A 27,062-nucleotide genomic window follows, 5' to 3' on the forward strand; every position below is an offset into this window, starting at 1 on the left:
GCGTATCCTAAATTAAAAATTACTGAGAACGGTCCCTGTGGTTTGCAAAATTTTCTTTTTCGGTCCCTATGTTTTCGTTTGCAGTCGAACCGTCCATGGGTTTTTGTTTTATTTTGTTTTTCATCCCCTCGCAGAGATGAAAATACCAGATTGTCCTTTGACTTTATCTTTTCTAATTTTTTTATTATCTATTTATTATTAATGAATATAAAAGATTAAATAAACTTAAAACGGAAACCATTCAAAACCCTACACCGCACACTTCTCATGTACTTCTCTCTCATTTTAATCCACCACCACTTTCGAAACCCTCCCACCGGAAGCTTCATCAGACCAATAATTAACAATCAGCACTGCTACCATCGTTGTCTCTTACCTTTCCAAAAACACCTCTTGGGTTTTTTCCGGTAGTGTTTGGTGTTTTCCGGCAAGGTAGTGTTTGGTGTTTTCCGGAAGAGTATGGTAGTTACCATCACAGATGAACTGAAATGAGAGAGAAGGGCATGAGGGTGTAGGGTTTTGGGTGGTCCAATTTCAAATTTCTTTAATAATAAACTAATAATATAAAAATGAAAATATAAATATAAAGGACAATATAGTCTTTTTTTTTAGCGCTATGAGGGATGAAAAACACAATAAAACTAAAACCTAGGGACCTTCCAAGTGCAAAAGAAAACATAGGAACCAAATGTGAAATTTTAGCAAACGACAAGGAGCATTTCAGTAAATTGTTCTCTCCATTCGCACTCTATCAAAGTATCACCTATAAATATAAGCACCCCATATCATCTTAACGTATTCACGTCACAGTTGCCTCGTCGAAATTTCGAGAAGATGGATCCTATCGAATCAGAAGCCAACCTCCGTTCACAATTCCTTGAAGTTCTCCGTAGTCGCCGTTCTCCTGTAGGCAAGTTGCTTTCATAGATTTGGTCAATTTTTATGTTTATTTGTTGCGAATACTTGGGCTCATATCATACTCTCCTCTACTCTTATACAACCCTGTGAGTTCTTTGCCTAAAATAATTAAGCAATATAGAAAAAGGAGTAGTTCTGGGACAGATATTGCTGCTAGACTGCTAGTAGCAGTAGATTTCTTTTGAGCTAATTAAGATAGTGGCTATGGAGATCACAGATAATTGTGTGTGTTTTATGTATCTAGATTTGTTTATAAATATCGACAACTTCCTCAATCTTGTAACAGTAGTATAAGGTTAGTTGCTTTCATTATAAAATAACTCATTGGATTGTCCAAAGTCAAAGTGCAAAACTTGTCTGAATACATGTAGTTTCTATTGTAACACCCTGTTTCTTTGTTTTCCATAAATTGTTCTCTAGAGAAAATAATTGAGAAGGAAAAATTGAGTTGTGTATATTTGTAAAAAGATAGGGCTTAACTGGAAAAGCCTCATTTCCGTAACCTTTTCAATCAAGCTTTTCTCTTGCATCAACTAAAAAAAAAAAAAAAGATAAAACATAACTATCTTACCAGATTAAGTCATGACCCCATTAGGTAACAAAGAAACAACACCAAACTTTGTTCGTTATCTCTCATTGTCTTGTTAGGAGAGGAATTAAGTTTAACTTTTCAATAACTACTGTTATCACTCTTGTTTATCAATAATTTCATTGAAATATGACTTCATCTCTTTATTTGTCAAAATGTGGATTCATAATATATTTCTAATATAGTTTTATTTTCCAGTTCCACTTCAGACACTATCTGCAAAATGCGTGGTGGAACCCTTATATCAGGGAACACCTTGTGACTATGAGGTGGACATTACTTGGCATATACTTTACTTTTCTGTTAATCATTGTTAGAAGTTATCTTAATTGAACACTATCAGGCAATGAAATCCGTCCCAAAAGCACCCATCCATAACTTCAACGAAGAAAACTTCTACCTAATCACTGAGGTAACTTTCACCCCCTTTTTTTCTCATTGAATGCTAATCGGATAAAGTTAATATGACATTTTAAAGATATCTGATCTGAAAATAATTACATACATGGAACTATGATAGTATGGAAGAATTGAAGGAAAAAATAAACGAAAAGAAATTTGTAAATGCTAGGAATTAAATTAGACCTTTTCGATAAAGTCAATCTTTCTGCATTAAGTTAAAAATAAAACTCATATTGGATGAGCCTTCTTTCCTTGACTTTCTCTGTTAAGTCGTTCTTTTTATACCAATTCAACAAGAAACATATATATATATATATATATATATATATATATATATATATATATATATATATATATATGTATGTATGTACTTCTCTTTGTTTAAAGATTTCCTATGAGCACCTTTATGAAGAAAATAACATGTGATTCGTTTATTCCTGATGTTTACATGATGAAACTAATTATTTTATTCAAATTAGGAAGGAGAGCAAGGGCAACTGCCTGTGCTGATTTTGAGCAAGAAAGAAAGCACACATTCGAAAAGACCAGCTGTTGTTTTTCTACATAGCTCACATACATGCAAAGAGTGGGTACGCCCTTTACTTGAGGTATAATATAAAATTACAAGGGTAGATTGGTCATTTTTTCATTTAACAAACGACTTTGATCTCATGATTTCTTCCTTTGAATTCAGGATTATGCTTCACGTGGATATATTGCAGTTGCCATTGATTCTCGTTACCATGGAGAACGTGCCAAAACCCCCACCGCCTATGAAGATGTGAGCATTGAAACCTGTATTTATTTTTATTTTCTTTATGCCAAAAATAATAGGGATAAATGCAAGAAAATAATAAAAAGCAACATACTTTCATATATTTGTTTATTATAGAATCCTACTTTGAAAAAAATCTATCCAATTATAGCAATGTGATTCATATGGACACCAATTTTTCCATGCTATGTGTAGTTGAGTAGTTTTTGATGAGTACAATTGAGAATATACTAATTATCTTTCATGATCTCAAACCATAAATATATATTCAATTTTATATATTCTGTTTATGTATTCTGCATCCAGGCTCTGGTTTCATCATGGAAAAAAGGTGATACAATGCCATTTATATATGACACGGTTATACTTCTTAACTCTTGAATTTTTCAAATGACATTATAACCTTTTAATGCCCAAATGTTTAACATTTGTTATGTTTTAGGTGTGGGACCTTTTAATGTTGGCAGATTATCTAACCGCAAGAGAAGACATAGACAATTCCAAGATAGGAATCCTTGGGATGTCACTTGGAGGTTGAATTTTAATATTTTATTAAACACAACATCTATCAAAAAGAAGTGTGTTGGTGTGTGTGTGTATATATATATATATATATGTATATATATATATATATATATTAATTATGAGTTATCATGCCTTTAATTCCACAACTCAATTATTCATGTGTGAATTTGTGATGTAGGAATGCATGCATGGTTTGCTGCTTTTGCTGATACACGTTATTCAGTGGTTGTCCCCATAATTTCTGTTCAGGTATTGTTTCTTTTAGACCTAATGAGCTTAATTAAACACTTAATCTGACCTAATCACTTCATATGAATGTGTAGAGCTTTCGGTGGGCCTTAGATAATGATCAATGGCATGCTCGTGTGCACAGTATTAAGTCTGTGTTTGAAGGTAACTAAGACACTACTTTACAAAAGAAATATAAAATCTATATTTTTAATATGTTATCACTTATGTTTTTAATAAAACATGTAAGTTAAGTTATATAGGGTGTTTTTTTACTTAATGCAGAAAAAATGACTTTGAGTTGTAAATTTTTCAAAATTTCCCTCATTTATTTCATCAAATATATTAAAAAAATTGTTTAAAATTATCTTCATATATATATATATATATATATATATATATATATATATATATATATATATATATATATATATATATATATATATATAATTATGGTTTTTAGAATCTTACAGCTATAGTTAGCACATTCACTATTTCTAAACTGTAATTATTTTTTGCATGATTTTGTGATGTTAGTTTTATATTCTTTTTCCTCAGAAGCAAGGATTGATTTAGGGAAGGATACCATTGACAAAGAGGTTGTAGAAAAGGTAAGTTTCATAAAGATTGATAAAATGTGTTGCAGACGCGCATCGAATTAGTGTCTCACTTTCGATGTTGTGCTACTTTTATGACCAGGTTTGGAACAGAATAGCTCCTGGTTTGGCATCTGAGTTTGACTCAGATCATACAGTACCAGTCATTGCAGTACGCCCTTTGTTGATTATAAACGGTGAAATGACCAATCTACCCATTCTTCTTGATCGAATATATATATATATATATATATATATATATATATATATATATATATATATATATATATATATATTCTGATGAAATAATAATAAGGATAAAACTATCAGGTGAAGTCGATCCCCGTTGCCCACTAGAAGGTCTTGATGCTACCATATCAACAACACAAAAGGCTTTCGACGCCCATTCTTTGACTCATTTCAAGGTATTGACTTTTGACTTTTTGGTCTTGACCAATGTTTCTTGATTTTTCTAAATGGGCAAATTGCACGGAATAACAACGTACTTTACTAACAAAGAATATTAGTATGTTGATATTATAGGTAAAAAATGGAGTAGATTGTCTATATTGGTAAACAACAGTAAAGAATAATGTTATATGATGTAATATTGTGTTGTATATGATGTAATTATGTGTTTTATTACGAATGGAATTTAGGTGATAGTCGAACCGGGAATTGGACATGAAGTGACGTTATCAATGCTTAAAGAAGCGAGTGATTGGTTTGACAAGTTTCTCAAACCGTAGAAATTTCTCATGCATGTGTATGTATGATACCTTTAGGCCCTGTTTTTAAGCTCTGCTGAAAATTGTTCTATATCTAAACAGCATGTGTATATCACATAAATAAAGCTTTGGCATTGTTATTTGTATTAAACACATGAAAAAACCTTCCAATAAATAAAACTTATTCCATATTGGATTATGTATTTTTTTTATTATAAAGGTGAGGATAATTTAAGTATGTGTCTCAAGATTTGTGTTGTAAATTTGAAAGACATAGTTGTTGGTTATTCGGAAGTGGCAAACATTCTAAAAACTATACTTTGTGATTTGTCATTTAGAAGTTATATCCTTATAAGTGTGATTTATCATCTGAGCTTGCTCAAAAGCAGAAAACTTAGGACAAAACAGAGCTCTGTTTCTAAACATCATGGTGATCTCAGTGACTGACTCCGTCCCCTTCCTCAAATCTAAATACTCATGGGCTAGTCTCTCCTTCTCAATCGATGGAACATATCTCGTGCGGAACATCTCAGATAACTACTCCCATGAAATAGTAGCCCTCTGCTCCAAAGTATATGAGTTAGTAACCATACTTCCACACATACCCGTATTTATCTCAAAAGATCATCACAATGACCCTATCAGCACACAATAGAATACGCATACATCCTGTTCTCACTCCCTAGAGAAAGGACAGAAATTCCTCAACTGGTCGGATGCTTACACATAACCCACCCATGAAACTTCCAACACCCCTGCATCACTCGTGTGTGCTAATCATACATAACGCTAGATTCTGTAGACAGTCGGATACCTAATTCTACACTAAGCCCTTCATCAAACAAGAACAAGAAATAAAGCTAAACCAAACATTCTCATGCTATAGAGTCTTATTTATGTACAACTATGATCCATACACTAAGCAACTACAATGACGATGTCAATTCCATACTAGAAAGAATCCTAAGCTTTCAAGAATCAATTATCAGGCAATTCTATCATGCAATACCTGTTGGTGATTTGTTGTCATCAATATTATTGAAGTGTAATGGGATTAATTTTGTTGACCAAAGGTGATCTTGATAAATATTATACAAGTAAGGAAGGTGTGTAGTACACACTCGTTTAAGTTTGATAAATACCGGGGGGGGGGGGGGGGGGGGGGCAGCGCCTCTGGGAGTGGGGCCCAAGGGGCGGCAACCCCTGGCACGGTCCAAGGGGCAGAGCCCCTGCCAGGTCAGTGCAGAAATTTTTTATAAAGGTATGTTGCTATATAAAAAATGCATCAGAAAATCGTATTTTCAGATATTTGACCATCGTTTGACCCTTATCCAAACTTCCGTTTTATGTCAGTTTTTACAGTTTATGACAGTTTGAAACTGTCATATGACAGTTTTAGACAAAGATCCTAAATTCGGTTTTTGGTCTCATTTTCTGGTACAGACGAAATCATCATCAAAGCATTCTAAATTCTTGTCTCTCTGAGTCTTATCCGATTTAAGAATATTGGGAGTACCTCCCAAATGCTTTAATCTGAAAGTGTTTTACACAATTCTCAGAATTCCAAGCCTTACTATACCCCAATTTCTAACAAAGATTAAAGCATTTCTGTGATCATGACAAGTGGTGATTCTATGAAGGAAATGACTAGTAAATTTGAAAAATTGAACAAGTTTGAAGGGCAAGATTTTCAAAGATGGCAGAAGAAGATGAAGTTTCTCCTTACCACTCTGAAGGTGGTGTATGTTCTGAGTATACCCACGCTAGTCTTACCAGAATCTGTTGAAGATGAACCTTTGGAGGCAACACTAAGAAGATCAAAGTGGGAAAATGATGATTACATATGTCGTGGTCATATTCTCAATGGTATGTCTGACTCTCTTTTTGATATCTATCAAAATTTCGAATCTGCAAAAGAACTATGGGATTCTCTTGAATCCAAGTATATGGCTGAAGATGCTTCTAGCAAGAAGTTTCTTGTCAGTAACTTTATGGGTTACAAGATGATTGACTCCAGGCCTATTATGGAACAATACCATGAAATGGTAAGGATCCTGGGACAGTTTGCTCAACACAATCTAAAAATGGATGAAGCCATTGTTGTGGCTGTGATCAATGACAAACTGCCCCCTTCCTGGAAGAATTTTAAAATCAATCTGAAACATAACGAAGAGGATTTGACTTTGACTCAACTTGGAAGCCATTTACGGATTGAAGAGTCCTTAAGGACTCAAGAACTTGATAACAATCCCAAAGGCAAGAACCAAGTTGGTTTCTCTTCTGTGAACATGGTGGATGGAGAAGGATCAACGAATCAAAAGAAGTCTAATGGAAAAAGGAAGTTTAAAGGAAAGGATGACAAGTATTCCAAAAAAAAGGCTAAAGTGATGTGTTGGAATTGTAACAAACCGGGTCACTTCAAGAAAGATTGTCATTTGCGTAAAGTGAACAAGGATGATGCAGGACCAAGTGGATCCAAGGATCCAGAAAAGCGACAAGGTCAAAATTCTTTTTTCTGTAGAATTTTAACTATATTCAGAATTACATTTCTGTGATTTCTGAAGCATTTTATAAACAACAAGTTGAGCTTCATAAAAATGAATTAATAAAAGTATTGCGTACTGATAGAGGTGGTGAGTATTATGATCCACTTTATTTTGAATCAACTGGAATAATACATCAAACCACAACTCCATATACACCACAACAAAATGGTGTATCTAAAAGGAAGAATAGGACTTTGAAAGAAATGGTTAATTCCATGTTGTCGTATTTTGGTTTAAGTGAAGGGTTTTGGGGTGAGGCAATGTTAACTGCATGTTACATCTTGAATAGAACTCCAAATAAAAGGAGTAAGAATACTCCTTATGAACTTTGGTGTAAAAAGGTACCAGATTTGAGTTATCTCAAAGTTTGGGGTTGTAGAGCAGTTGTAAGGCTCACTGCACCTAAAAGGAATATGTTGGGCGAGAGAGGTATAGATTGTATGTTTATTGGATATCCTGAGCATTCCAAAGCATATAGATTGTATGTTTTAGAATCTAATGACTCTGTATATGTAAACACAGTGATAGAGTCAAGAGATGCTATTTTTGATGAAGAAACATTTACATCTATACCTAGACCAAGGGACATGATTCATCAATTTTCCAACAAAAGTACTACTCAAGCTGAAGATGTTTCTGGTGGTGCAAGTTTTGTACTCGAACCTAGGAAAAACACCAGAGCTAGAAAAGCTAAGTCTTTTGGATCTGATTTTCACTTATATTTAGTTGAAGGAACAAGGAATGCGACTGTTTCTCAACATCAATATTGTTTTAATATTGAAGAGGATCCAAAGACTTTCAGTAATGCTATGGCTTCTAGGGATGTACATTTCTGGAAAGAGGCAGTTCATGATGAGATTGATTCTATCATGCATAATAATACTTGGGTATTGGCTGATTTACCTCCTGGTTGCAAGGCATTAGGATGTAAATGGATCCTCAAAAGAAAAATGAAGGTGGATGGCACAATAGATAAGTATAAAGCCAGATTGGTTATCCAAGGCATTAGACAAAAGGAAGGCATTGATTTCTTAGATACTTATGCTCCTGTTGCCAAAATTTCTATATTAGATTATTATTAGCTCTTGCAGCTATACATAATATTGTCATTCACAAAATGGATGTGAAAACTGCATTCTTGAATGATGACTTGGATGAGGAAATATACATGAAACAACCTGAAGGGTTTGTGATGCCTGGAAATGAACACAAAGTGTGCAAGTTGAAGAAATCATTATATGGTTTGATACAAGCACCAAAACAATGGCATCAAAAGTTTGATGATGTTGTGTTGTTTAATGGTTTGGCATTAAACCAAGCTGACAAGTGTGTATATAGTAAATTTGATACTTCTGGTAAAGGAATCATGATTTGCTTATACGTAGATGATATGTTGATTTTTGGTACCAATTTAGAAGAAGTTGATAAAACCAAGAAATTCTTATCATCTAGTTTTGATATTAAAGACACGGGGGAGGCTGAAGTAATTCTTGGTATAAGAATTAGAAAAGGAAACAATAGGATTTCAATTTATCAATCTCATTATATTGAGAAGATATTGAAAAAGTTTAACTTTGAGAATTGTTCTCCGGTTGGCACTCCTATAGATCCTATTCTTAAGCTTCTACCTAATAAAGGATCTCTAGTGTCTCAACTAGAATACTCAAGGGCTATTGGTTGTCTAATGTATGCCATGATTAGTACTAGGCCAGATATAGCATATGCTATAGGAAGGCTTAGTAGATATACTAGTAATCCTAGTTCACATCATTGGCAAGTCGTGAGTAGAGTATTCAAATACTTAAAAGGGACCATGAATTATGGTTTAACTTATAGTGGATATCCTTCTGTTTTAGAATGTTATTCAGATGCCAACTGGATTAACAACTTAGAGGATCACTCCTCTACTAGTGGTTGGGTGTTTCTTCTTGGAGGAGGTGCCATTTCTTGGGTGTCTAAGAAACATACTTGTATTAACCATGGAGTCTGAATTTGTTGCTTTGTCTGCTGCTGGTAAAGAAGCTAAGTGGCTAAGGAATTTGATTTATGAAATTCCATTACGGCCCAAACTGATATCTACCATTTTTATTAGATGTGATAGTGCGGTAACCTTGGCTAAGGCTTATAGTCAAGTATACAATGGAAAGTCTAGACATTTAGGTGTTAGACATAGCATGATTCGTGAGCTCGTCATGACTGGTGTGGTATCTGTGGAGTTTGTAAGAACTAAGTTGAATTTAGCCGATCATCTATCTAACCAAAGGGTTAGTAAGAGATCTTGTGCACAAGGCGGCTATAGGGATGGGTTTAAAGTCCACTTAAAATCTTTTATATTGAGATACCCAATTCCCATCTAATGTGATATTAGATATTGAATTCAATGTGGAAAGCCTGATATTTGAATATTGGAACACATTATTATCATCATCCCAAGGTATGTGTTCAGTACTGCAAGTAAAAGAGGTTGAACTTATATTGTTAATAGTTCTTTTGAAAAATTGCATTTGCAGGTGCAAGAATAAAAGGACTACCTATATAAGCATGATGTTTAGCTACTTCAAGAAGTTAGGACTTGGCTTTGATATGCTTATTGAAGGATGGGACACAAGCTAGTAAAATATAGTGTCAAGTTAGAACTTATGAGAATGTAAACTGTTGTGTGTATTATCTTCATGTATTCACTATGGATAGAAAAGGGTTCAATCCTTACTGACACCCTGATATTCGAATATTTGGATTGTGTAATATACAAGGGTGAAATTCAATCGTCACGATATTTCATTTATGCATCAGTTTGTTGGTGTTATGTTTCATTTTAAATTAATCAAGATTACACTTAAATTAGGGAGGTTTGTTGGTGATTTGTTGTCATCAATATTATTTAAGTGTAATGGGATCACTTTTGTTGACCAAAGGTGATCTTGATAAATATTAAACAAGTAAGGAAGGTGTGGAGTACACACTTGTTTAAGGTTGATCAAGTTTTCAAAGTACACTGTCATTTAGGGGCGAAGCCCCTAAACGAACGGGGTCCGGGGGCAGCGCCCCTGAGAGCGGGGTCTAAGGGGCGGCAACCCCTGGCGGTGTCCAAGGGGCAGATCCCCTACCAGGTCAGCGCGGAAAATTTTTATATAGGGTATGTTGCTATATAAAAAATGCATCAGAAAATCGTATTTTCAGAGAATTGACCATTGTTTGACCCTTATCCAAACTTCCGTTTTATGTCAGTTTTTACAGTTTATGACAGTTTGAAACTGTCATATGATAGTTTTCTGACAAAGATCATAAATTCGGTTTTTGGTCTCATTTTCTGGTATAGACGAAATCATCATCAAAGCATTCTAAATTCTTGTCTCTCTGGGTGTTATCCGATTAAAGAATATTGGGAGTAATACCCAAATGCTTTAATCTAAAAGTGTTTTACACAATTTTAAGAATTCCAAGCCTTACTATACCCCAATTTCTAACAATACCTGAAGATCCCTAGCCTACCACTAGTATGTTGTTTTAACATAAACATAATATCAATAATAGTGTGGGTAACTTGGGGTATACTTGTTGGATTAGGTGTCTAAGCCCATAACTATAATTGTTATGTACTTGACCCGATTGTAGCATGGTCCTTTTGCGTTGTCTTCACCATAGTAATATGATAGGATAAGTTTTGGAGGTTAATTAATAATTTATTAATATATTATAAGAATAATATATTAATTGAGAAATAATATTATTTAATTAGTATTGATTAGAAATTAATTTGGAAATACTTTAGTGATCAAAAGAAAATGATTAAAAGAGCGAGGATTTCTTATGTAAATCAGTAATAGTTGTAGTTTGGTATAATGGATCTTATTGGTATAGGATGGACGAAAATCTATGGGGAGCCCATAGAGGTTTCTTCCAAGGCTTGCTATATGGGGGTCCATATGTTGCTTAGGGCCTAAGCAAGGGAAATTAGGGTTTCCAGCTAGAAAGCCTTAGCATCTCAGCTATATAAGTAACCCTTAGGTTACAGTTTTCGGTTATGCATTCTTAGAGAACCATTTGGCCGAAAATTGTGAAGCTCCACAAGCTTTCTCCTTCTTCCTCATTGGTAGTGGTGTTTTTTACGCCATTAGAGGTTCAAGAATTGAGGCACTAAGCTCTTGTAGGTCAAGATCAAGCAATCAACAAGAAATGTATTCTTCCAACTCTTATTTATTCATTGAACCTGAAAATATGTATGCTAGATTAGGGTTTTGCTTTGGAAAATTATTATGCATGTATAACTTGAGAAAAACCTAGATCCAAAGCAATCAGGGTTCCATGTGCACCATGAATACTGTAATGCTCATAACCCATTAATACTTTCTTTCTTCGGATGATTGTACACATCACATCCTTCCTTATTTACTTTTAAAAACAATTTTGAAAAATCAGTTTAAAACTTTTGTAGCTCCCTAGCTTGAGTCTGGATTCACATAAATGTTCATCCAATTCTCTAAAACCAAGACTCCGATACCAGCTTGTAAGACTCCAAATATCACAAAAAATTTAAAATTTTCATAACCAACCATGAATCAATATTGTTTACAAGAAAGTCATTCTTACAAAAAAATTATTTCAAATCAGAGTTTTCCTAAGACCCGGTGACATAAAATAGGAAGTTGTGTACGATCACGCATTTGCCTTCCCACGGTCCTCAGAAGTACCTGAAACGATAAATTAAAACTCTAACCAAAAGCTTAGTGAGTTCCCCCAAAGTAACAACACACCACATAACAAACAAGCATACAAATATGAGCAAGCAACCTAACTGGACCGCCTTGCAGGGCCTACAACCTATCTGAACCTATCTACGAGCCTTCGACATGACTGGACCGCTTCACAAGGCCTACAACCTATCCCGACCTCTCCACAGGCCGCCGACCTGAATGGGCCGCCTCACAGGGCCTACAACCTATTTGGTGGTCCCAAGATGTCTTAGCCTATAGTGCAAAATAGAACCGCCTCAACCCAACACAACATGTCGACATATCCAACAAGTAAACATAAACAGTGAGCTAACAAATAAAGATAATCATACAAATCTACTGAATAGATACAAACTATCATATGATTATCCTGACCAACATAAATAATCTAATGGGCGTACATTGGTGCCTACGACCCATGGGTACAGTGAGGAAAATTCAACTCTCAGTCTGAATGCAAGCTGAATAAATCTCAGTCCCTAGAATCGGCTCAAGGATCACCTAACCAAAACCAAGGACGTAATCTCAATTAATCATCTCAAAATACCTAAAATACCCTCAGGTCAACTTGGTAAAAACTCTGGTAAAATATCAAGGTCAACGAGTCAACTCGGTCCACTCAGCTGAGTACATGGGGCATACTCAACTCCTATGCTGAGCATACTCAAGCTTTGACTGCAGTCGGATGGTTGACCCCATATGTGTGGCATACTCTAGGTTACGCACGACCTATGCACAAACTCCTTTTTCATTAATAAGCGCTTAATGCATTAAGCTTTCACGTCCAAATTTCAGATCCATTGCCAAAATACCACTAAGAGTCATAAAGTTTCAAACTTTATGACTTTGCATGCCCATTAGTGCATAATAAATAAAATCCCAACTTCTTAACACCTTAAGACCTTTTAGAGCATGCGTTGGGAAGAACTAAGCATCAAGACAACATTTTTATAACTCAAGACCATCATTGGGTCTAAAAGGACGAGTTATTTGATTAAGAGCATGCTGTGCTTAAGAATCATCATAGTTTGGACCAAAAATGCCCTAAATGAATAATTGGCTAGATCTATAAGATAAATGATCAAGCTTGGAGCTTTTACCTCCCGAGGGTTGTTAGCAAGGAGAGAATCCTATATCCAAGTTGTTGTCAAGCTCCAAAGTCTTCCTACCACCTTCTTCTTCTTCTTCAAGAATACCACCAAAACACAAAAATAAGCTCATGAAGGACATATATGACATTTTCATGTTAAAGAAGGGCATATATGATATTTAAAAAATTTATGAAGGATAAATATGATATTTAGACATTAATTTGGATAAATATGATTTTTTGATGTTTAATAATGACATATATGAAATGGTAACTAAAATGTAAATATTTAAATATTAGTATGGCGTAATTTATTATTAAATGTAAGCTCTAAAATAGAAAACAACTATAAAATGATTAAAATAATGACATTTATTAAATGGTTGAAAAGTTATCCCAGAAAAAAACTATTGTCTCCATTTATATATAGTTTTAAAAAACTTTTAGAAATACCGAATAAACTACCATTAAAGATGTCCTAAGCAAGTTACTGTCTAATTATTCAAAATAATATATATATATATATATATATATATATATATATATATATATATATATATATATATATATATATATATATATATATATATATCAAGGTTGTAAAAAAAGCTAGACGTTTGCTAGTCGGTAGGCTGGGGTTAAGGGATTAATCGGTTGGTCGTGGATTAATCGGGGGATTAATCGGAAACCATTAATTGTTAATTCATTGAATTTAAAAAAATTAAATATGACTAATATCATAACAAAGTTCGTAATTACCACTAATATCATAAGAAAATCGATTAACATGATTAATATAATACTAATTATTCCTTAAATAGGTTTTATTGAGATAGAACTTCTTCAAGTGTTAAAATTTCATCCTTTTCTACCGATCCACTCGTTTTCTAGGCATGGAATAATCGGTAGGCGCCCTCTAATCGGTTGGCTAGCGCCTAAGGATTAATCGGAGATTACGGGACCTAGTCGGGATTTTTACAACACTGATATATATATGTATATACATACATACATATATATATATATATATATATACATATATATATATATATATATATATATATATATATATATATATATATATATATATATATATGTTTCTTGTTGACTTAATAAAAAAAGAATTACTTAACACAGAAAGTCAAGGAAAGAAGGCTATTCCAATATGAGTGTTTATTTTTAACTTAATGCAGAAAGATTGACTTTATAGATAAGGTCTAATTTAATTCCAAGCATTTTACAAATATCTTTTCATTTATTTTTTCCTTCAATCCTTCCATATGCATCGTTTGAGGATTCAGTTGAAATTTCTATTTAATTTAATTTTTTAGAAGAGATAAAGTTTTCAAATTAAAAAGGTTAGCAAAACCCTAACAAAAAATTAGAAAGGAATGGTTAATTTGTCCAATAAAAAAATTTACAAATATATCTCATTTAACTAATAACTAATAGGAATATATTTCATATAACTTATAGGAGTGATCTTTTGTCATGTTATTCTACGCATGACTCAATTTTTGCTAGGAAATATACACCACACGATCACACCACTTAAAAAGGAAAAAAGAATAAAGAAAAGTTGATTGTTTCTTTTGATCACACCACTTAAAAAGGAAAAAAGAATAAAGAAAAGTTGATTGTTTCTTTTTGTTAGCCGACGTTGGAAAATGTTGAGAGGGTAAAATGGCTTAACATCACATGAAAGCAAAACAATTTTCACATATTATAACATATGTTAAGGGACATCAAGTAAGCAAAACGTAATTGACGTTCAAACCATACCGCATAACCTAAATGATATGTGGTGCCTTTGCCACTTGTAATTGATGTTCACAAACGATTTAGGTAGTTAACTCGATGAATATCGTCAATGAAACAATCATTTTGCATAATTTACATAATGCATGTCCTAAATGAAAGAAACGTTTTTTTGTAATTACGCAAAGGATATCCTAAAGAACATATTACTGAAATGGTCCTTATGGTTTACAAAAAATTCATGATTGGTCCCTATGTTATTATTTGCACTCAGACGGACCCTAGGGTTTGGTTTTATTGCGTTTTTCATCTCTCGTAGAGATGAAAAGACCATATTGTCCTTTGTATTTATCTTCTTGTTTTTAGCTTTTTATGATTAATCTATTATTAATGAATATAAATGATTAAATAAACTTAAAATGGAGCCATGGTGTTTTCAGATCGGTGGTGTCTTGTAATTTCGTGTCGCCTCTTGGTGGTTTCCGGTGGTGTCTAACATTTGGTGTTTTCCGGTAGTGTTTGGTGTTTTCGAGTGACGTCTAGTGTTTTAATACATGGAGTTTATATATGATCTTTTTCTTCTTCAATTCAAACTTTATTCGACTAGGCTGCCACTTGGTTTCAAAATATTTTTTTTCTTCATAATTCTAATTAATATGTATATAATATTATAAGTTTTTCTATTTAAGTTACAAAAAGTTGATTAAACTAGAAGGTTGCATGTAGAAAAAACTTTATGTGACATCCATACCTTCATCGAAATATTTACAAAAAGATTAATATTCAGGCATTCCATATTTACAAACATAAATCACATGTGCAACTTGAATGGTATAAAAGCCATACAAGCTATCTTCATGTAACTCATTTTGTCATTTTACTAATCATCATGTATCTGGAAAAAAACGTGGAAATTGGAGTAGACTATATCGTAATGGAATGTAAAATACAGAAGAAATAAGTCAATAAGTCAATCGACTACCCCTTTAACACTTGTATTCCCTTAAAGTGCCAAGCCTCCCAAATTCCATGAATATATCTAATAATTGCTCTAGGTTTTTTTATGCACTCTGCTATGTTTGCAACATTAAGAAAATAGACTTCTTTAAATTCTGATAGAAATTGCGTTCAAATTAAGAGGACAAAGAAGAAAAGATTTCATGTGATTATGTATATTTACAAACAATATAAACATAAAGCGTGGGTGCCAAATGCATATGGTTTATGAGTAAAGCAAAATCATACTAGTATATGGATGTTGAAAAGATAAAACCTATGTTGTTTGTTTTTTTTTTATAGGAGTGACTTGCATAAGCACAAACATTAATGCATGAAATTAGGGCTGAAAAAGGTGAAGCGCTTACATTAAGATAACATCAACCCAATTTGACATATATTGCCCCACCTCCATCCCTTGTGAAATCGGGATCTTAAGGTGTAATATCATCAAATGCAGGTTCAGTTACAATTTCAATTTCTATACAAAAAAAGTAAAAATATGAACTTTAATACAATTTCAAAAAAGAAAGACTGAAAAGAAAAACATGCAAAAACAAAATATTCTAAATGAAACAAACAATTTTCGTAAATTAATCGACACATATCCCGAATGAAATAAATGATTTTCATAATTTACATAATGCATATCCTAAATGAAACAATTTTTTTTTTGTAATTTACTCGATGCATATCTTAAATGAAACAAACGATTTTTGTAATTTTACTCGATGCATATCCTAAATGAAACAACAATTTTCGTAATTTACATAATGCATATCCTAAATGAATCAAACGATTTCGTAATGTACATAATGTATATCCTAAATGAAACAAACGGTTTTTGTAATTTACTCTATGCATATGCTAAATGAAACAAACATTTTTCTCAATGTACATAATGCATATCCTCAACGAAACAAACGATTTTTGTAATTTACATAATGGATATCCTAAATGAAACAAGCCATTTTTGTAATCGACATAACAAGTATCCTAAATGACACAATCGGTTTTCATAATTTACTCGCTGCATATCCTAAATGCAAAGTTATGAAAATCGTTCGATGATAGCTGAGGGTCGACCGGTAAGGATTAATTGAAGTAGGTGGGGATTAGTCGGAGGAGATTAATTGGGGACCCTAAATTATTTAAAAAATTAATATATCCTAAAAAAATAAGTATTTAAAAATTTAAAATTTTTAAAATTTGAAAATTTGAATATTTTAGAATAATATTTTAAAATTTGAAAACTTAAAAATATGAAATTTTAATATTTTAAAGTAATTTTTGAAAATTAAAAATTTTGAATTTTTTAAATATTTCCCACCTATTACCGCTAAGCAGTGCCAATGACCGACGAACCCGATTTTGACTAATTTCCGTCAAACACCCTAATCGTAATCGGTTCAAGGCCGCCTAGCGATTAAACAGACACCAAGCGAATGGTGTGTGTGATTTAAGGTGATTTGTGTGATTGGGCCCTAAAAACTTTTTTTTAACTCTTACTGTCTCTAAAACTTTATTTTCTTGCGTATATTTCATCTTTATTAACTTAAATTGACCACTTTACCTTTATAATTTTATTTTTAAAATTATTTTTTATTTAATTTTTGTTTAGAAAATTATTTAATAAAAAAATCCATGTGGGCCCACCACCAAAACCTACTCCCTTTAGACTGACTACCTTCATTAGCAACCAACCCAACCCAAATATTTATTAAAAAATTATTTTATCTATCTTCCACATAGACAACGTAACTGACCATGAACTTTTATTCACATTAGCAACCCAACCCAATCCTCTATTTTATTGTTAAAAAATTAACAAAAAATATATCAACATTATACTCATTTTGTAGAGAATTTTATTTTATGTTTTTTATTATATTTTATTTAATTCAAAAAGTAATATCACGTCAATTTTTTTTATCAAATAAATGAGATATAAAAAAGAAAACGAAGAGAGAAAGATGGTGAACTATGGTGAGCTAGGTTGTGGGGGCAATCTGCTCACTCAATTTCTATTCTTTTTAATTTAGTTTTTTTAATTTTTTGGGTGGCCCATAGTGAGCTGCTCACCAATGGGGATGGTCTTACGTCTTTCAACCTTCTTCATTGTCGGCTGCATCCATGCTACCTCCTCCTTCGCCACTGTGACTTGCATCCCATCCTTTATCCCTTGTTCATCTTCAACATTAAGCTGCATCTCCTTCCTTCCTTTCCTTTCTACTGCCTCTCTATTTCTTGCTTAGATGTGACAGGCGAAGCATTACCGACGGAATCCACCATTACCGGATCATTAAATGCCCTTAAACCCCAAACTGTCGATCATTCCTAAAGCCACCATTGTGAAATCAAAACCATGCATCGTGGTTTCTGGTGGTTGTGACGCTGAAAAGAACCCTCGGCTCATTACCGTCGGCTAATGAAAGTCCACCCACCACCGTCATTGCTTCAGTCCTCGTCCACCTTCATCGGATCCTAAATCCCTTTACCGTTAGCGTGCATCATGAGAAAGAAAAAGAAAATGAGATAAGAAAGAGACTAGAGGCGGCTAGGGTTCGGTGGTTTGAGCGTCGTTGCATCATGAGAAAGAAATGAGAATTAGATATGAAAGTCAGATCCAAGGAGGTCACCGTCATCTGGTCCAGCTTCTCTCCACTCCCCTTTTTTTTCTTGTCTCTCATCTATTAACGAAATAAATGTTGAAAATATTTTTTTGGGATTTTTTTTGGATTTGATGGCTTAAGGTGTGCAATCTAGAACACTAAGTTCATCAATTGGGTTGTAATTTAGAATCTGTGTGTTATTTTATGATTTCTATTTCATCTTATTTTCTTTTTTTCTGAGATTTCAGCTTCATCACATATTGGTTTTAGTTTTGTGTTTTTTTTTTCATAAAGTTGACAGTAGTTATAAGCTTGGTTATGGATCTTTCCATAAACACCAAGGAGGTGGGCAAGCGGGATGGCGTCGTTTTGGTCGGTGAAGGAGGATAAAAATGAAATACAGTTATGGATGGTTCGCTAGAGAAACCAAATTTGTGGGTTATTTACCAGAGAAGAAGAGGGTGGAGGGTGGAGGTTGAGGTGGGTAGAGTAGGAATGTGGTGGTGGGACCCATCAAATTTTAATACTTAATTGACACCTTTTTTAACATTTAATTAATAATTTTTATTTAATCGAAAATTTAAAAAATATAAAAGAAATCAGTAGGGGTAAATCCATTTTTTAACATAGGATAAGGACCAAGCATGCAATAAAAATATAAAATACGGATCGTCCGAGTTAAAAAATTTTGTTAGGGACAAAACACGCAGATTACCCTAAAATATAGGGATCATCCGTGTTATTTACCCTTTACTTGATGCATATCCTAAATGAAACAAACGATTATCATTACTTACTCAATCTATATCCTAAATGAAATAAACGATTTTCGTAATTTTGATAAGGCATATCCTAAATAAACACAAAAAGTTTTCGTAATTTATTCGATGCGTATCCTAAATTAAAAATTACTGAGAACGGTCCCTGTGGTTTGCAAAATTTTCTTTTTCGGTCCCTATGTTTTCGTTTGCAGTCGAACCATCCATGGGTTTTTGTTTTATTTTGTTTTTCATCCCCTTGCAGAGATGAAAATACCAGATTGTCCTTTGACTTTATCTTTTCTAATTTTTTTATTATCTATTTATTATTAATGAATATAAAAGATTAAATAAACTTAAAACAGAAACCATTCAAAACCCTACACCCCACACTTCTCATGTACTTCTCTCTCATTTTAATCCACCACCACTTTCGAAACCCTCCCACCGGAAGCTTCATCAGACCAATAATAAACAATCACCACTGCCACCATCGTTGTCTCTTACCTTTCCAAAAACACCTCTTGGTTTTTTCCGGTAGTGTTTGGTGTTTTCCGGAAGGGTAGTGTTTGGTGTTTTCCGGAAGAGTATGGTAGTTACCGTCGCAGATGAACTGAAATGAGAGAGAAGGGCATGAGGGTGTAGGGTTTTGGGTGGTCCAATTTCAAATTTATTTAATAATAAACTAATAATATAAAAATGAACATATAAATATAAAGGACAATATAGTCTTTTTTTAGCGCTATGAGGGATAAAAACACAATAAAATTAAAACCTAGGGACCTTCCAAGTGAAAAAGAAAACATAGGAACCAAATGTGAAATTTTAGCAAACGACAAGGAGCATTTCAGTAAATTGTTCTCTCCATTCGCACTCTATCAAAGTATCACCTATAAATATAAGCACCCCATATCATCTTAACGTATTCACGTCACAGTTGCCTCATCGGAATTTCGAGAAGATGGATCCTATCGAATCAGAAGCCAACCTCCGTTCACAATTCCTTGAAGTTCTCCGTAGTCGCCGTTCTCCTGTAGGCAAGTTGCTTTCATAGATTTGGTCAATTTTTATGTTTATTTGTTGCGAATACTTAGGCTCATATCATACTCTCCTCTACTCTTATACAACCCTGTGAGTTCTTTGCCTAAAATAATTAAGCAATATAGAAAAAGGAGTAGTTATGGGACAGATATTGCTGCTAGACTGCTAGTAGCAGTAGATTTCTTTTGAGCTAATTAAGATAGTGGCTATGGAGATCACAGATAATTGTGTGTGTTTTATGTATCTACATTTGTTTATAAATATCGACAACTTCCTCAATCTTGTAACAGTAGTATAAGGTTAGCTGCTTTCATTATAAAATAACTCATTGGATTGTCCAAAGTAAAAGTGCAAAACTTGTCTGAATACATGTAGTTTCTATTGTAACACCCTGTTTGTTTGTTTTCCATAAATTGTTCTCTAGAGAAAATAATTGAGAAGGAAAAACTGAGTTGTGTATATTTGTAAAAAGATAGGGCTTAACTGGAAAAGCCTCATTTCCGTAACCTTTTCAATCAAGCTTTTCTCTTGCATCAACTCAAAAAAAAAAAGATAAAACATAACTATCTTACCAGATTAAGTCATGACCCCATTAGGTAACAAAGAAACAACACCAAACTTTGTTCGTTATCTCTCATTGTCTTGTTAGGAGAGGAATTAAGTTTAACTTTTCAATAACTACTGTTATCACTCTTGTTTATCAATAATTTCATTGAAATATGACTTCATCTCTTTATTTGTCAAAATGTGGATTCATAATATATTTCTAATATAGTTTTATTTTCCAGTTCCACTTCAGACACTATCTGCAAAATGCGTGGTGGAACCCTTATATCAGGGAACACCTTGTGACTATGAGGTGGACATTACTTGGCATATACTTTACTTTTCTGTTAATCATTGTTAGAAGTTATCTTAATTGAACACTATCAGGCAATGAAATCCGTCCCAAAAGCACCCATCCATAACTTCAACGAAGAAAACTTCTACCTAATCACTGAGGTAACTTTCACCCCCTTTTTTTCTCATTGAATGCTAATCGGATAAAGTTAATATGACATTTGAAAGATATCTGATATGAAAATAATTACATACATGGAACTATGATAGTATGGAAGGATTGAAGGAAAAAATAAACGAAAAGAAATTTGTAAATGCTAGGAATTAAATTAGACCTTTTCGATAAAGTCAATCTTTCTGCATTAAGTTAAAAATAAAACTCATATTGGATGAGCCTTCTTTCCTTGACTTTCTCTGTTAAGTCGTTCTTTTTATACCAATTCAACAAGAAACATATATATATATATATATATATATATATATATATATATATATATATATGTATGTATGTACTTCTCTCTGTTTAAAGATTTCCTATGAGCACCTTTATGAAGAAACTAACATGTGATTCTTTTATTCCTGATGTTAACATGATGAAACTAATTATTTTATTCAAATTAGGAAGGAGAGCAAGGGCAACTGCCTGTGCTGATTTTAAGCAAGAAAGAAAGCACACATTCGAAAAGACCAGTTGTTGTTTTGCTACATAGCTCACATACATGCAAAGAGTGGGTACGCCCTTTACTTGAGGTATAATATAAAATTACAAGGGTAGATTGGTCATTTTTTTCATTTAACAAACGACTTTGATCTAATGATTTCTTCCTTTGAATTCAGGATTATGCTTCACGTGGATATATTGCAGTTGCCATTGATTCTCGTTACCATGGAGAACGTGCCAAAACCCCCACCGCTTATGAAGATGTGAGCATTGAAACCTGTATTTATTTTTATTTTCTTTATGCCAAAAAGAATAGGGATAAATGCAAGAAAATAATAAAAAGCAACATACTTTCATATATTTGTTTATTATAGAATCCTACTTTGAAAAAAATCTATCCAGTTATAGCAATGTGATTCATATGGAAACCAATTTTTCCATGCTATGTATAGTTGAGTAGTTTTTGATGAGTACAATTGAGAATATACTAATTATCTTTCATGATCTCAAACCATAAATATATATTCAATTTTATATATTCTGTTTATGTATTCTGCATCCAGGCTCTGGTTTCATCATGGAAAAAAGGTGATACAATGCCATTTATATATGACACGGTTATACTTCTTAACTCTTGAATTTTTCAAATGACATTATAACCTTTTAATGCCCAAATATTTAACATTTATTATGTTTTAGGTGTGGGACCTTTTAATGTTGGCAGATTATCTAACCGCAAGAGAAGACATAGACAATTCCAAGATAGGAATCCTTGGGATGTCACTTGGAGGTTGAATTTTAATATTTTATTAAACACAACATCTATCAAAAAGAAGTGTGTGTGTGTGTGTGTATATATATATATATATATATATATATATATATATATATTAATTATGAGTTATCATGCCTTTAATTCCACAACTCAATTATTCATGTGTGAATTTGTGATGTAGGAATGCATGCATGGTTTGCTGCTTTTGCTGATACACGTTATTCAGTGGTTGTCCCCATAATTTCTGTTCAGGTATTGTTTCTTTTTGACTTAATGAGCTTAATTAAACACTTAATCCGACCTAATCACTTCATATGAATGTGTAGAGCTTTCGGTGGGCCTTAGATAATGATCAATGGCATGCTCGTGTGCACAGTATTAAGTCTGTGTTTGAAGGTAACTAAGACACTACTTTACAAAAGAAATATAAAATCTATATTTTTAATATGTTATCACTTATGTTTTTAATAAAACATGTAAGTTAAGTTATATAGGGGTGTTTTTTTACTTAATGCAGAAAAAACGACTTTGAGTTGTAAGTTTTTCAAAATATCCCTCATTTATTTCGTCAAATATATTAAAAAAATTGTTTAAAATTCTCTTCATATATATATATATATATATATATATATATATATATATATATATATATATATATATATATATATAATTATGGTTTTTAGAATCTTGCAGCTATAGTTAGCACATTCACTCTTTCTAAATTGTAATTATTTTTTGCATGATTTTGTGATGTTAGTTTTATATTCTTTTTCTTCAGAAGCAAGGATTGATTTAGGGAAGGATACGATTGACAAAGAGGTTGTAGAAAAGGTAAGTTTCATAAAGATTGATAAAATGTGTTGCAGACGCGCATCGAATTAGTGTCTCACTTTCGATGTTGTGCTACTTTTATGACCAGGTTTGGAACAGAATAGCTCCTGGTTTGGCATCTGAGTTTGACTCAGATCATACAGTACCAGTCATTGCAGTACGCCCTTTGTTGATTATAAACGGTGAAATGACCAATCTACCCATTCTTCTTGATCCAATATATATTTATATATATATACATATATATATATATATATATATATATATATATATATATATATATATATATATATATTCTGATGAAATAATAATATGGATAAAACTATCAGGTGAAGTCGATCCCCGTTGCCCACTAGAAGGTCTTGATGCTACCATATCAACAACACAAAAGGCTTTCGACGCTCATTCTTTGACTCATTTCAAGGTATTGACTTTTGACTTTTTGGTCTTGACCAATGTTTCTTGATTTTTCTAAATGGGCAAATTGCACGGAATAACAACGTACTTTACTAACAAAGAATATTAGTATGTTGATATTATAGGTAAAAAATAGAGTAGATTGTCTATATTGGTAAACAACAGTAAAGAATAATGTTATATGATGTAATATTGTGTTGTATATGATGTAATTATGTGTTTTATTACGAATGGAATTTAGGTGATAGTCGAACCAGGAATTGGACATGAAGTGACGTTATCAATGCTTAAAGAAGCGAGTGATTGGTTTGACAAGTTTCTCAAACCGTAGAAATTTCTCATGCATGTGTATGTATGATACCTTTAGGCCCTGTTTTTAAGCTCTGCTGAATATTGTTCTATATCTAAACAGCATGTGTATATCACATAAATAAAGCTTTGGCATTGTTATTTGTATTAAACACATGAAAAAACCTTCCAATAAATAAAACTTATTCCATATTGGATTATGTATTTTTTTTATTATAAAGGTGAGGATAATTTAAGTATGTGTCTCAAGATTTGTGTTGTAAATTTGAAAGACATAGTTGTTGGTTATTCGGAAGTGGCAAACATTCTATAAACTATACTTTGTGATTTGTCATTTAGAAGTTATATCCTTATAAGTGTGATTTATCATCTGAGCTTGCTCAAAAGCAGAAAACTTAGGACAAAACAGAGCTCTCTTTCTAAACATCTTGGTGATCTCAGTGACTGACTCCGTCGCCTTCCTCAAATCTAAATATTCATGGGCTAGTCTCTCCTTCTCAACCGATGGAACATATCTCGTGCGGAACATCTCAGATAACTACTCCCATGAAATAGTAGCCCTCTGCTCCAAAGTATATGAGTTAGTAACCATACTTCCGCACATACCCGTATTTATCTCAAAAGATCATCAAAATGACCCTATCAACACACAATAGAATACACGTACATCCTATTCTCACTCCCTAGAGAAAGGCTAGAAATTCCTCAATTGGTCGGATGCTTACACATAACCCACCCATGAAACTTCCAACACCCCTGCATCACTCGTGTGTGCTAATCATACATAACGCTAGATTCTGTAGACAGTCGGATACCTGATTCTACACTAAGCCCTTCATCAAACAAGAACAAGAAATAAAGCTAAACCAAACATTCTCATGCTATAGAGTCTTATTTATGTACAACTATGATGCATACACTAAGCAACTACAATGACGATGTCAATTCCATACTAGAAAGAATCCTAAGCTTTCAAGAATCAATTATCAGGCAATTCTATCATGCAATACTTGTTGGTGATTTGTTGTCATCAATATTATTGAAGTGTAATGGGATTACTTTTTTTGACCAAAGCTGATCTTGATAAATATTAAACAAGTAAGGAAGGTGTGGAGTACACACTTGTTTAAGTTTGATAAATACCGGGGGGGCAGTGCCCCTAGGAGTGGGGTCCAAGGGGCAGAGCCCCTGCCAGGTCAGTGCGGAAATTTTTTATAAAGGTATGTTGCTATATAAAAAATGCATCAGAAAATCGTATTTTCAGAGATTTGACCATCGTTTGACCCTTATCCAAACTTCCGTTTTATGTCAGTTTTTACAGTTTATGACAGTTTGAAACTGTCATATGACTGTTTTAGACAAAGATCATAAATTCGGTTTTTGGTCTCATTTTCTGGTACAGACGAAATCATCGTCAAAGCATTCTAAATTCTTGTCTCTCTGAGTCTTATCCGATTTAAGAATATTGGGAGTACCTCCCAAATGCTTTAATCTGAAAGTGTTTTACAAAATTCTCAGAATTCCAAGCCTTACTATACCCCAATTTCTAACAAAGATTAAAGCATTACTGTGATCATGACAAGTGGTGATTCTATGAAGGAAATGACTAGTAAATTTGAAAAATTGAACAAGTTTGAAGGGCAAGATTTTCAAAGATGGCCGAAGAAGATGAAGTTTCTCCTTACCACTCTGAAAGTGGTGTATGTTCTGAGTACACCCATGCCATTCTTACCAGAATCTGTTGAAGATGAACCTTTGGAGGCAACACCAAGAAGATCAAAGTGGGAAAATGATGATTACATATGTCGTGTTCATATTCTCAATGGTATGTTTGACTCTCTTTTTGATATCTATCAAAATTTCGAATCTGCAAAAGAACTATGGGATTCTCTTGAATCCAAGTATATGGCTGAAGATGCTTCTAGCAAGAAGTTTCTTGTCAGTAACTTTATGGGTTACAAGATGATTGACTCCAGGCCGATTATGGAACAATACCATGAAATGGTAAGGATCCTGGGACAGTTTGCTCAACACAATCTAAACATGGATGAAGCCATTGTTGTGGCTATGATCAATGACAAACTGCCCCCTTCCTGGAAGAATTTTAAAATCAATCTGAAACATAACGAAGAGGATTTGACTTTGATTCAACTTGGAAGCCATTTACGGATTGAAGAGTCCTTAAGGACTCAAGAACATGATAACAATCCCAAAGGCAAGAACCAAGTTGGTTTCTCTTCTGTGAACATGGTGGATGGAGAAGGATCAACGAATCAAAAGAAGTCTAATGGAAAAAGGAAGTTTAAAGGAAAGGATGACAAGTCTTCCAAAAAGAAGGCTAAAGTGATGTGTTGGAATTGTAACAAACCGGGTCACTTCAAGAAAGATTGTCATTTGCGTAAAGTGAACAAGGATGGTGCAGGACCAAGTGGATCCAAGGATCCAGAAAAGCGACAAGGTCAAAATTCTTTTTTCTGTAGAATTTTAACTATATTCAGAATTACATTTCTATGATTTCTGAAGCATTTTATAAACAACAAGTTGAGCTTCATAAAAATGAATTAATAAAAGTATTGCATACTGATAGAGGTGGTGAGTATTATGATCCACTTTATTTTGAATCAAATGGAATAATACATCAAACCACAACTCCATATACACCACAACAAAATGGTGTATCTGAAAGGAAGAATAGGACTATGAAAGAAATGGTTAATTCCATGTTGTCGTATTCTGGTTTAAGTAAAGGGTTTTGGGGTGAGGCAATGTTAACTGCATGTTACATCTTGAATACAACTCCAAATAAAAGGAGTAAGAATACTCCTTATGAACTTTGGTGTAAAAAGGTACCAGTTTTGAGTTATCTCAAAGTTTGGGGTTGTAGAGCAGTTGTAAGGCTCACTGCACCTAAAAGGAAAATGTTGGGTGAGAGAG

General features: G+C 33.2%; 2 protein-coding genes across 2 annotated transcripts; both read left to right on the forward strand.

Moving 5' to 3' along the window:
* Positions 1–779: 779 nt before the first annotated feature.
* LOC145009045 (uncharacterized) lies at positions 780–4,964 on the forward strand. Its single transcript, XM_078967707.1, has 13 exons — positions 780–910; positions 1,706–1,776; positions 1,851–1,919; positions 2,389–2,517; positions 2,604–2,690; positions 2,991–3,044; positions 3,127–3,217; positions 3,388–3,458; positions 3,533–3,602; positions 3,996–4,048; positions 4,137–4,230; positions 4,364–4,458; positions 4,693–4,964. The coding sequence occupies exons 1-13, from the start codon at positions 835–837 to the stop codon at positions 4,780–4,782; spliced, it is 1,050 nt and encodes a 349-aa protein (XP_078823833.1). The 5' UTR covers positions 780–834; the 3' UTR covers positions 4,783–4,964.
* Positions 4,965–20,181: 15,217 nt separating this feature from the next.
* LOC145012568 (uncharacterized) lies at positions 20,182–24,332 on the forward strand. The gene is made up of 13 exons (XM_078971367.1): positions 20,182–20,291; positions 21,084–21,154; positions 21,229–21,297; positions 21,757–21,885; positions 21,973–22,059; positions 22,360–22,413; positions 22,496–22,586; positions 22,753–22,823; positions 22,898–22,967; positions 23,350–23,402; positions 23,491–23,584; positions 23,732–23,826; positions 24,061–24,332. Exons 1-13 carry the CDS (start codon positions 20,216–20,218, stop codon positions 24,148–24,150), a joined length of 1,050 nt encoding a protein of 349 aa, XP_078827493.1. The 5' UTR covers positions 20,182–20,215; the 3' UTR covers positions 24,151–24,332.
* Positions 24,333–27,062: the final 2,730 nt, after the last annotated feature.

This window comes from Lactuca saligna, chromosome 8 (genome assembly GCF_052625555.1).
Source record: "Lactuca saligna cultivar CGN05327 chromosome 8, ASM5262555v1, whole genome shotgun sequence".
In the NCBI taxonomy this organism is placed as follows: domain Eukaryota; kingdom Viridiplantae; phylum Streptophyta; class Magnoliopsida; order Asterales; family Asteraceae; genus Lactuca; species Lactuca saligna.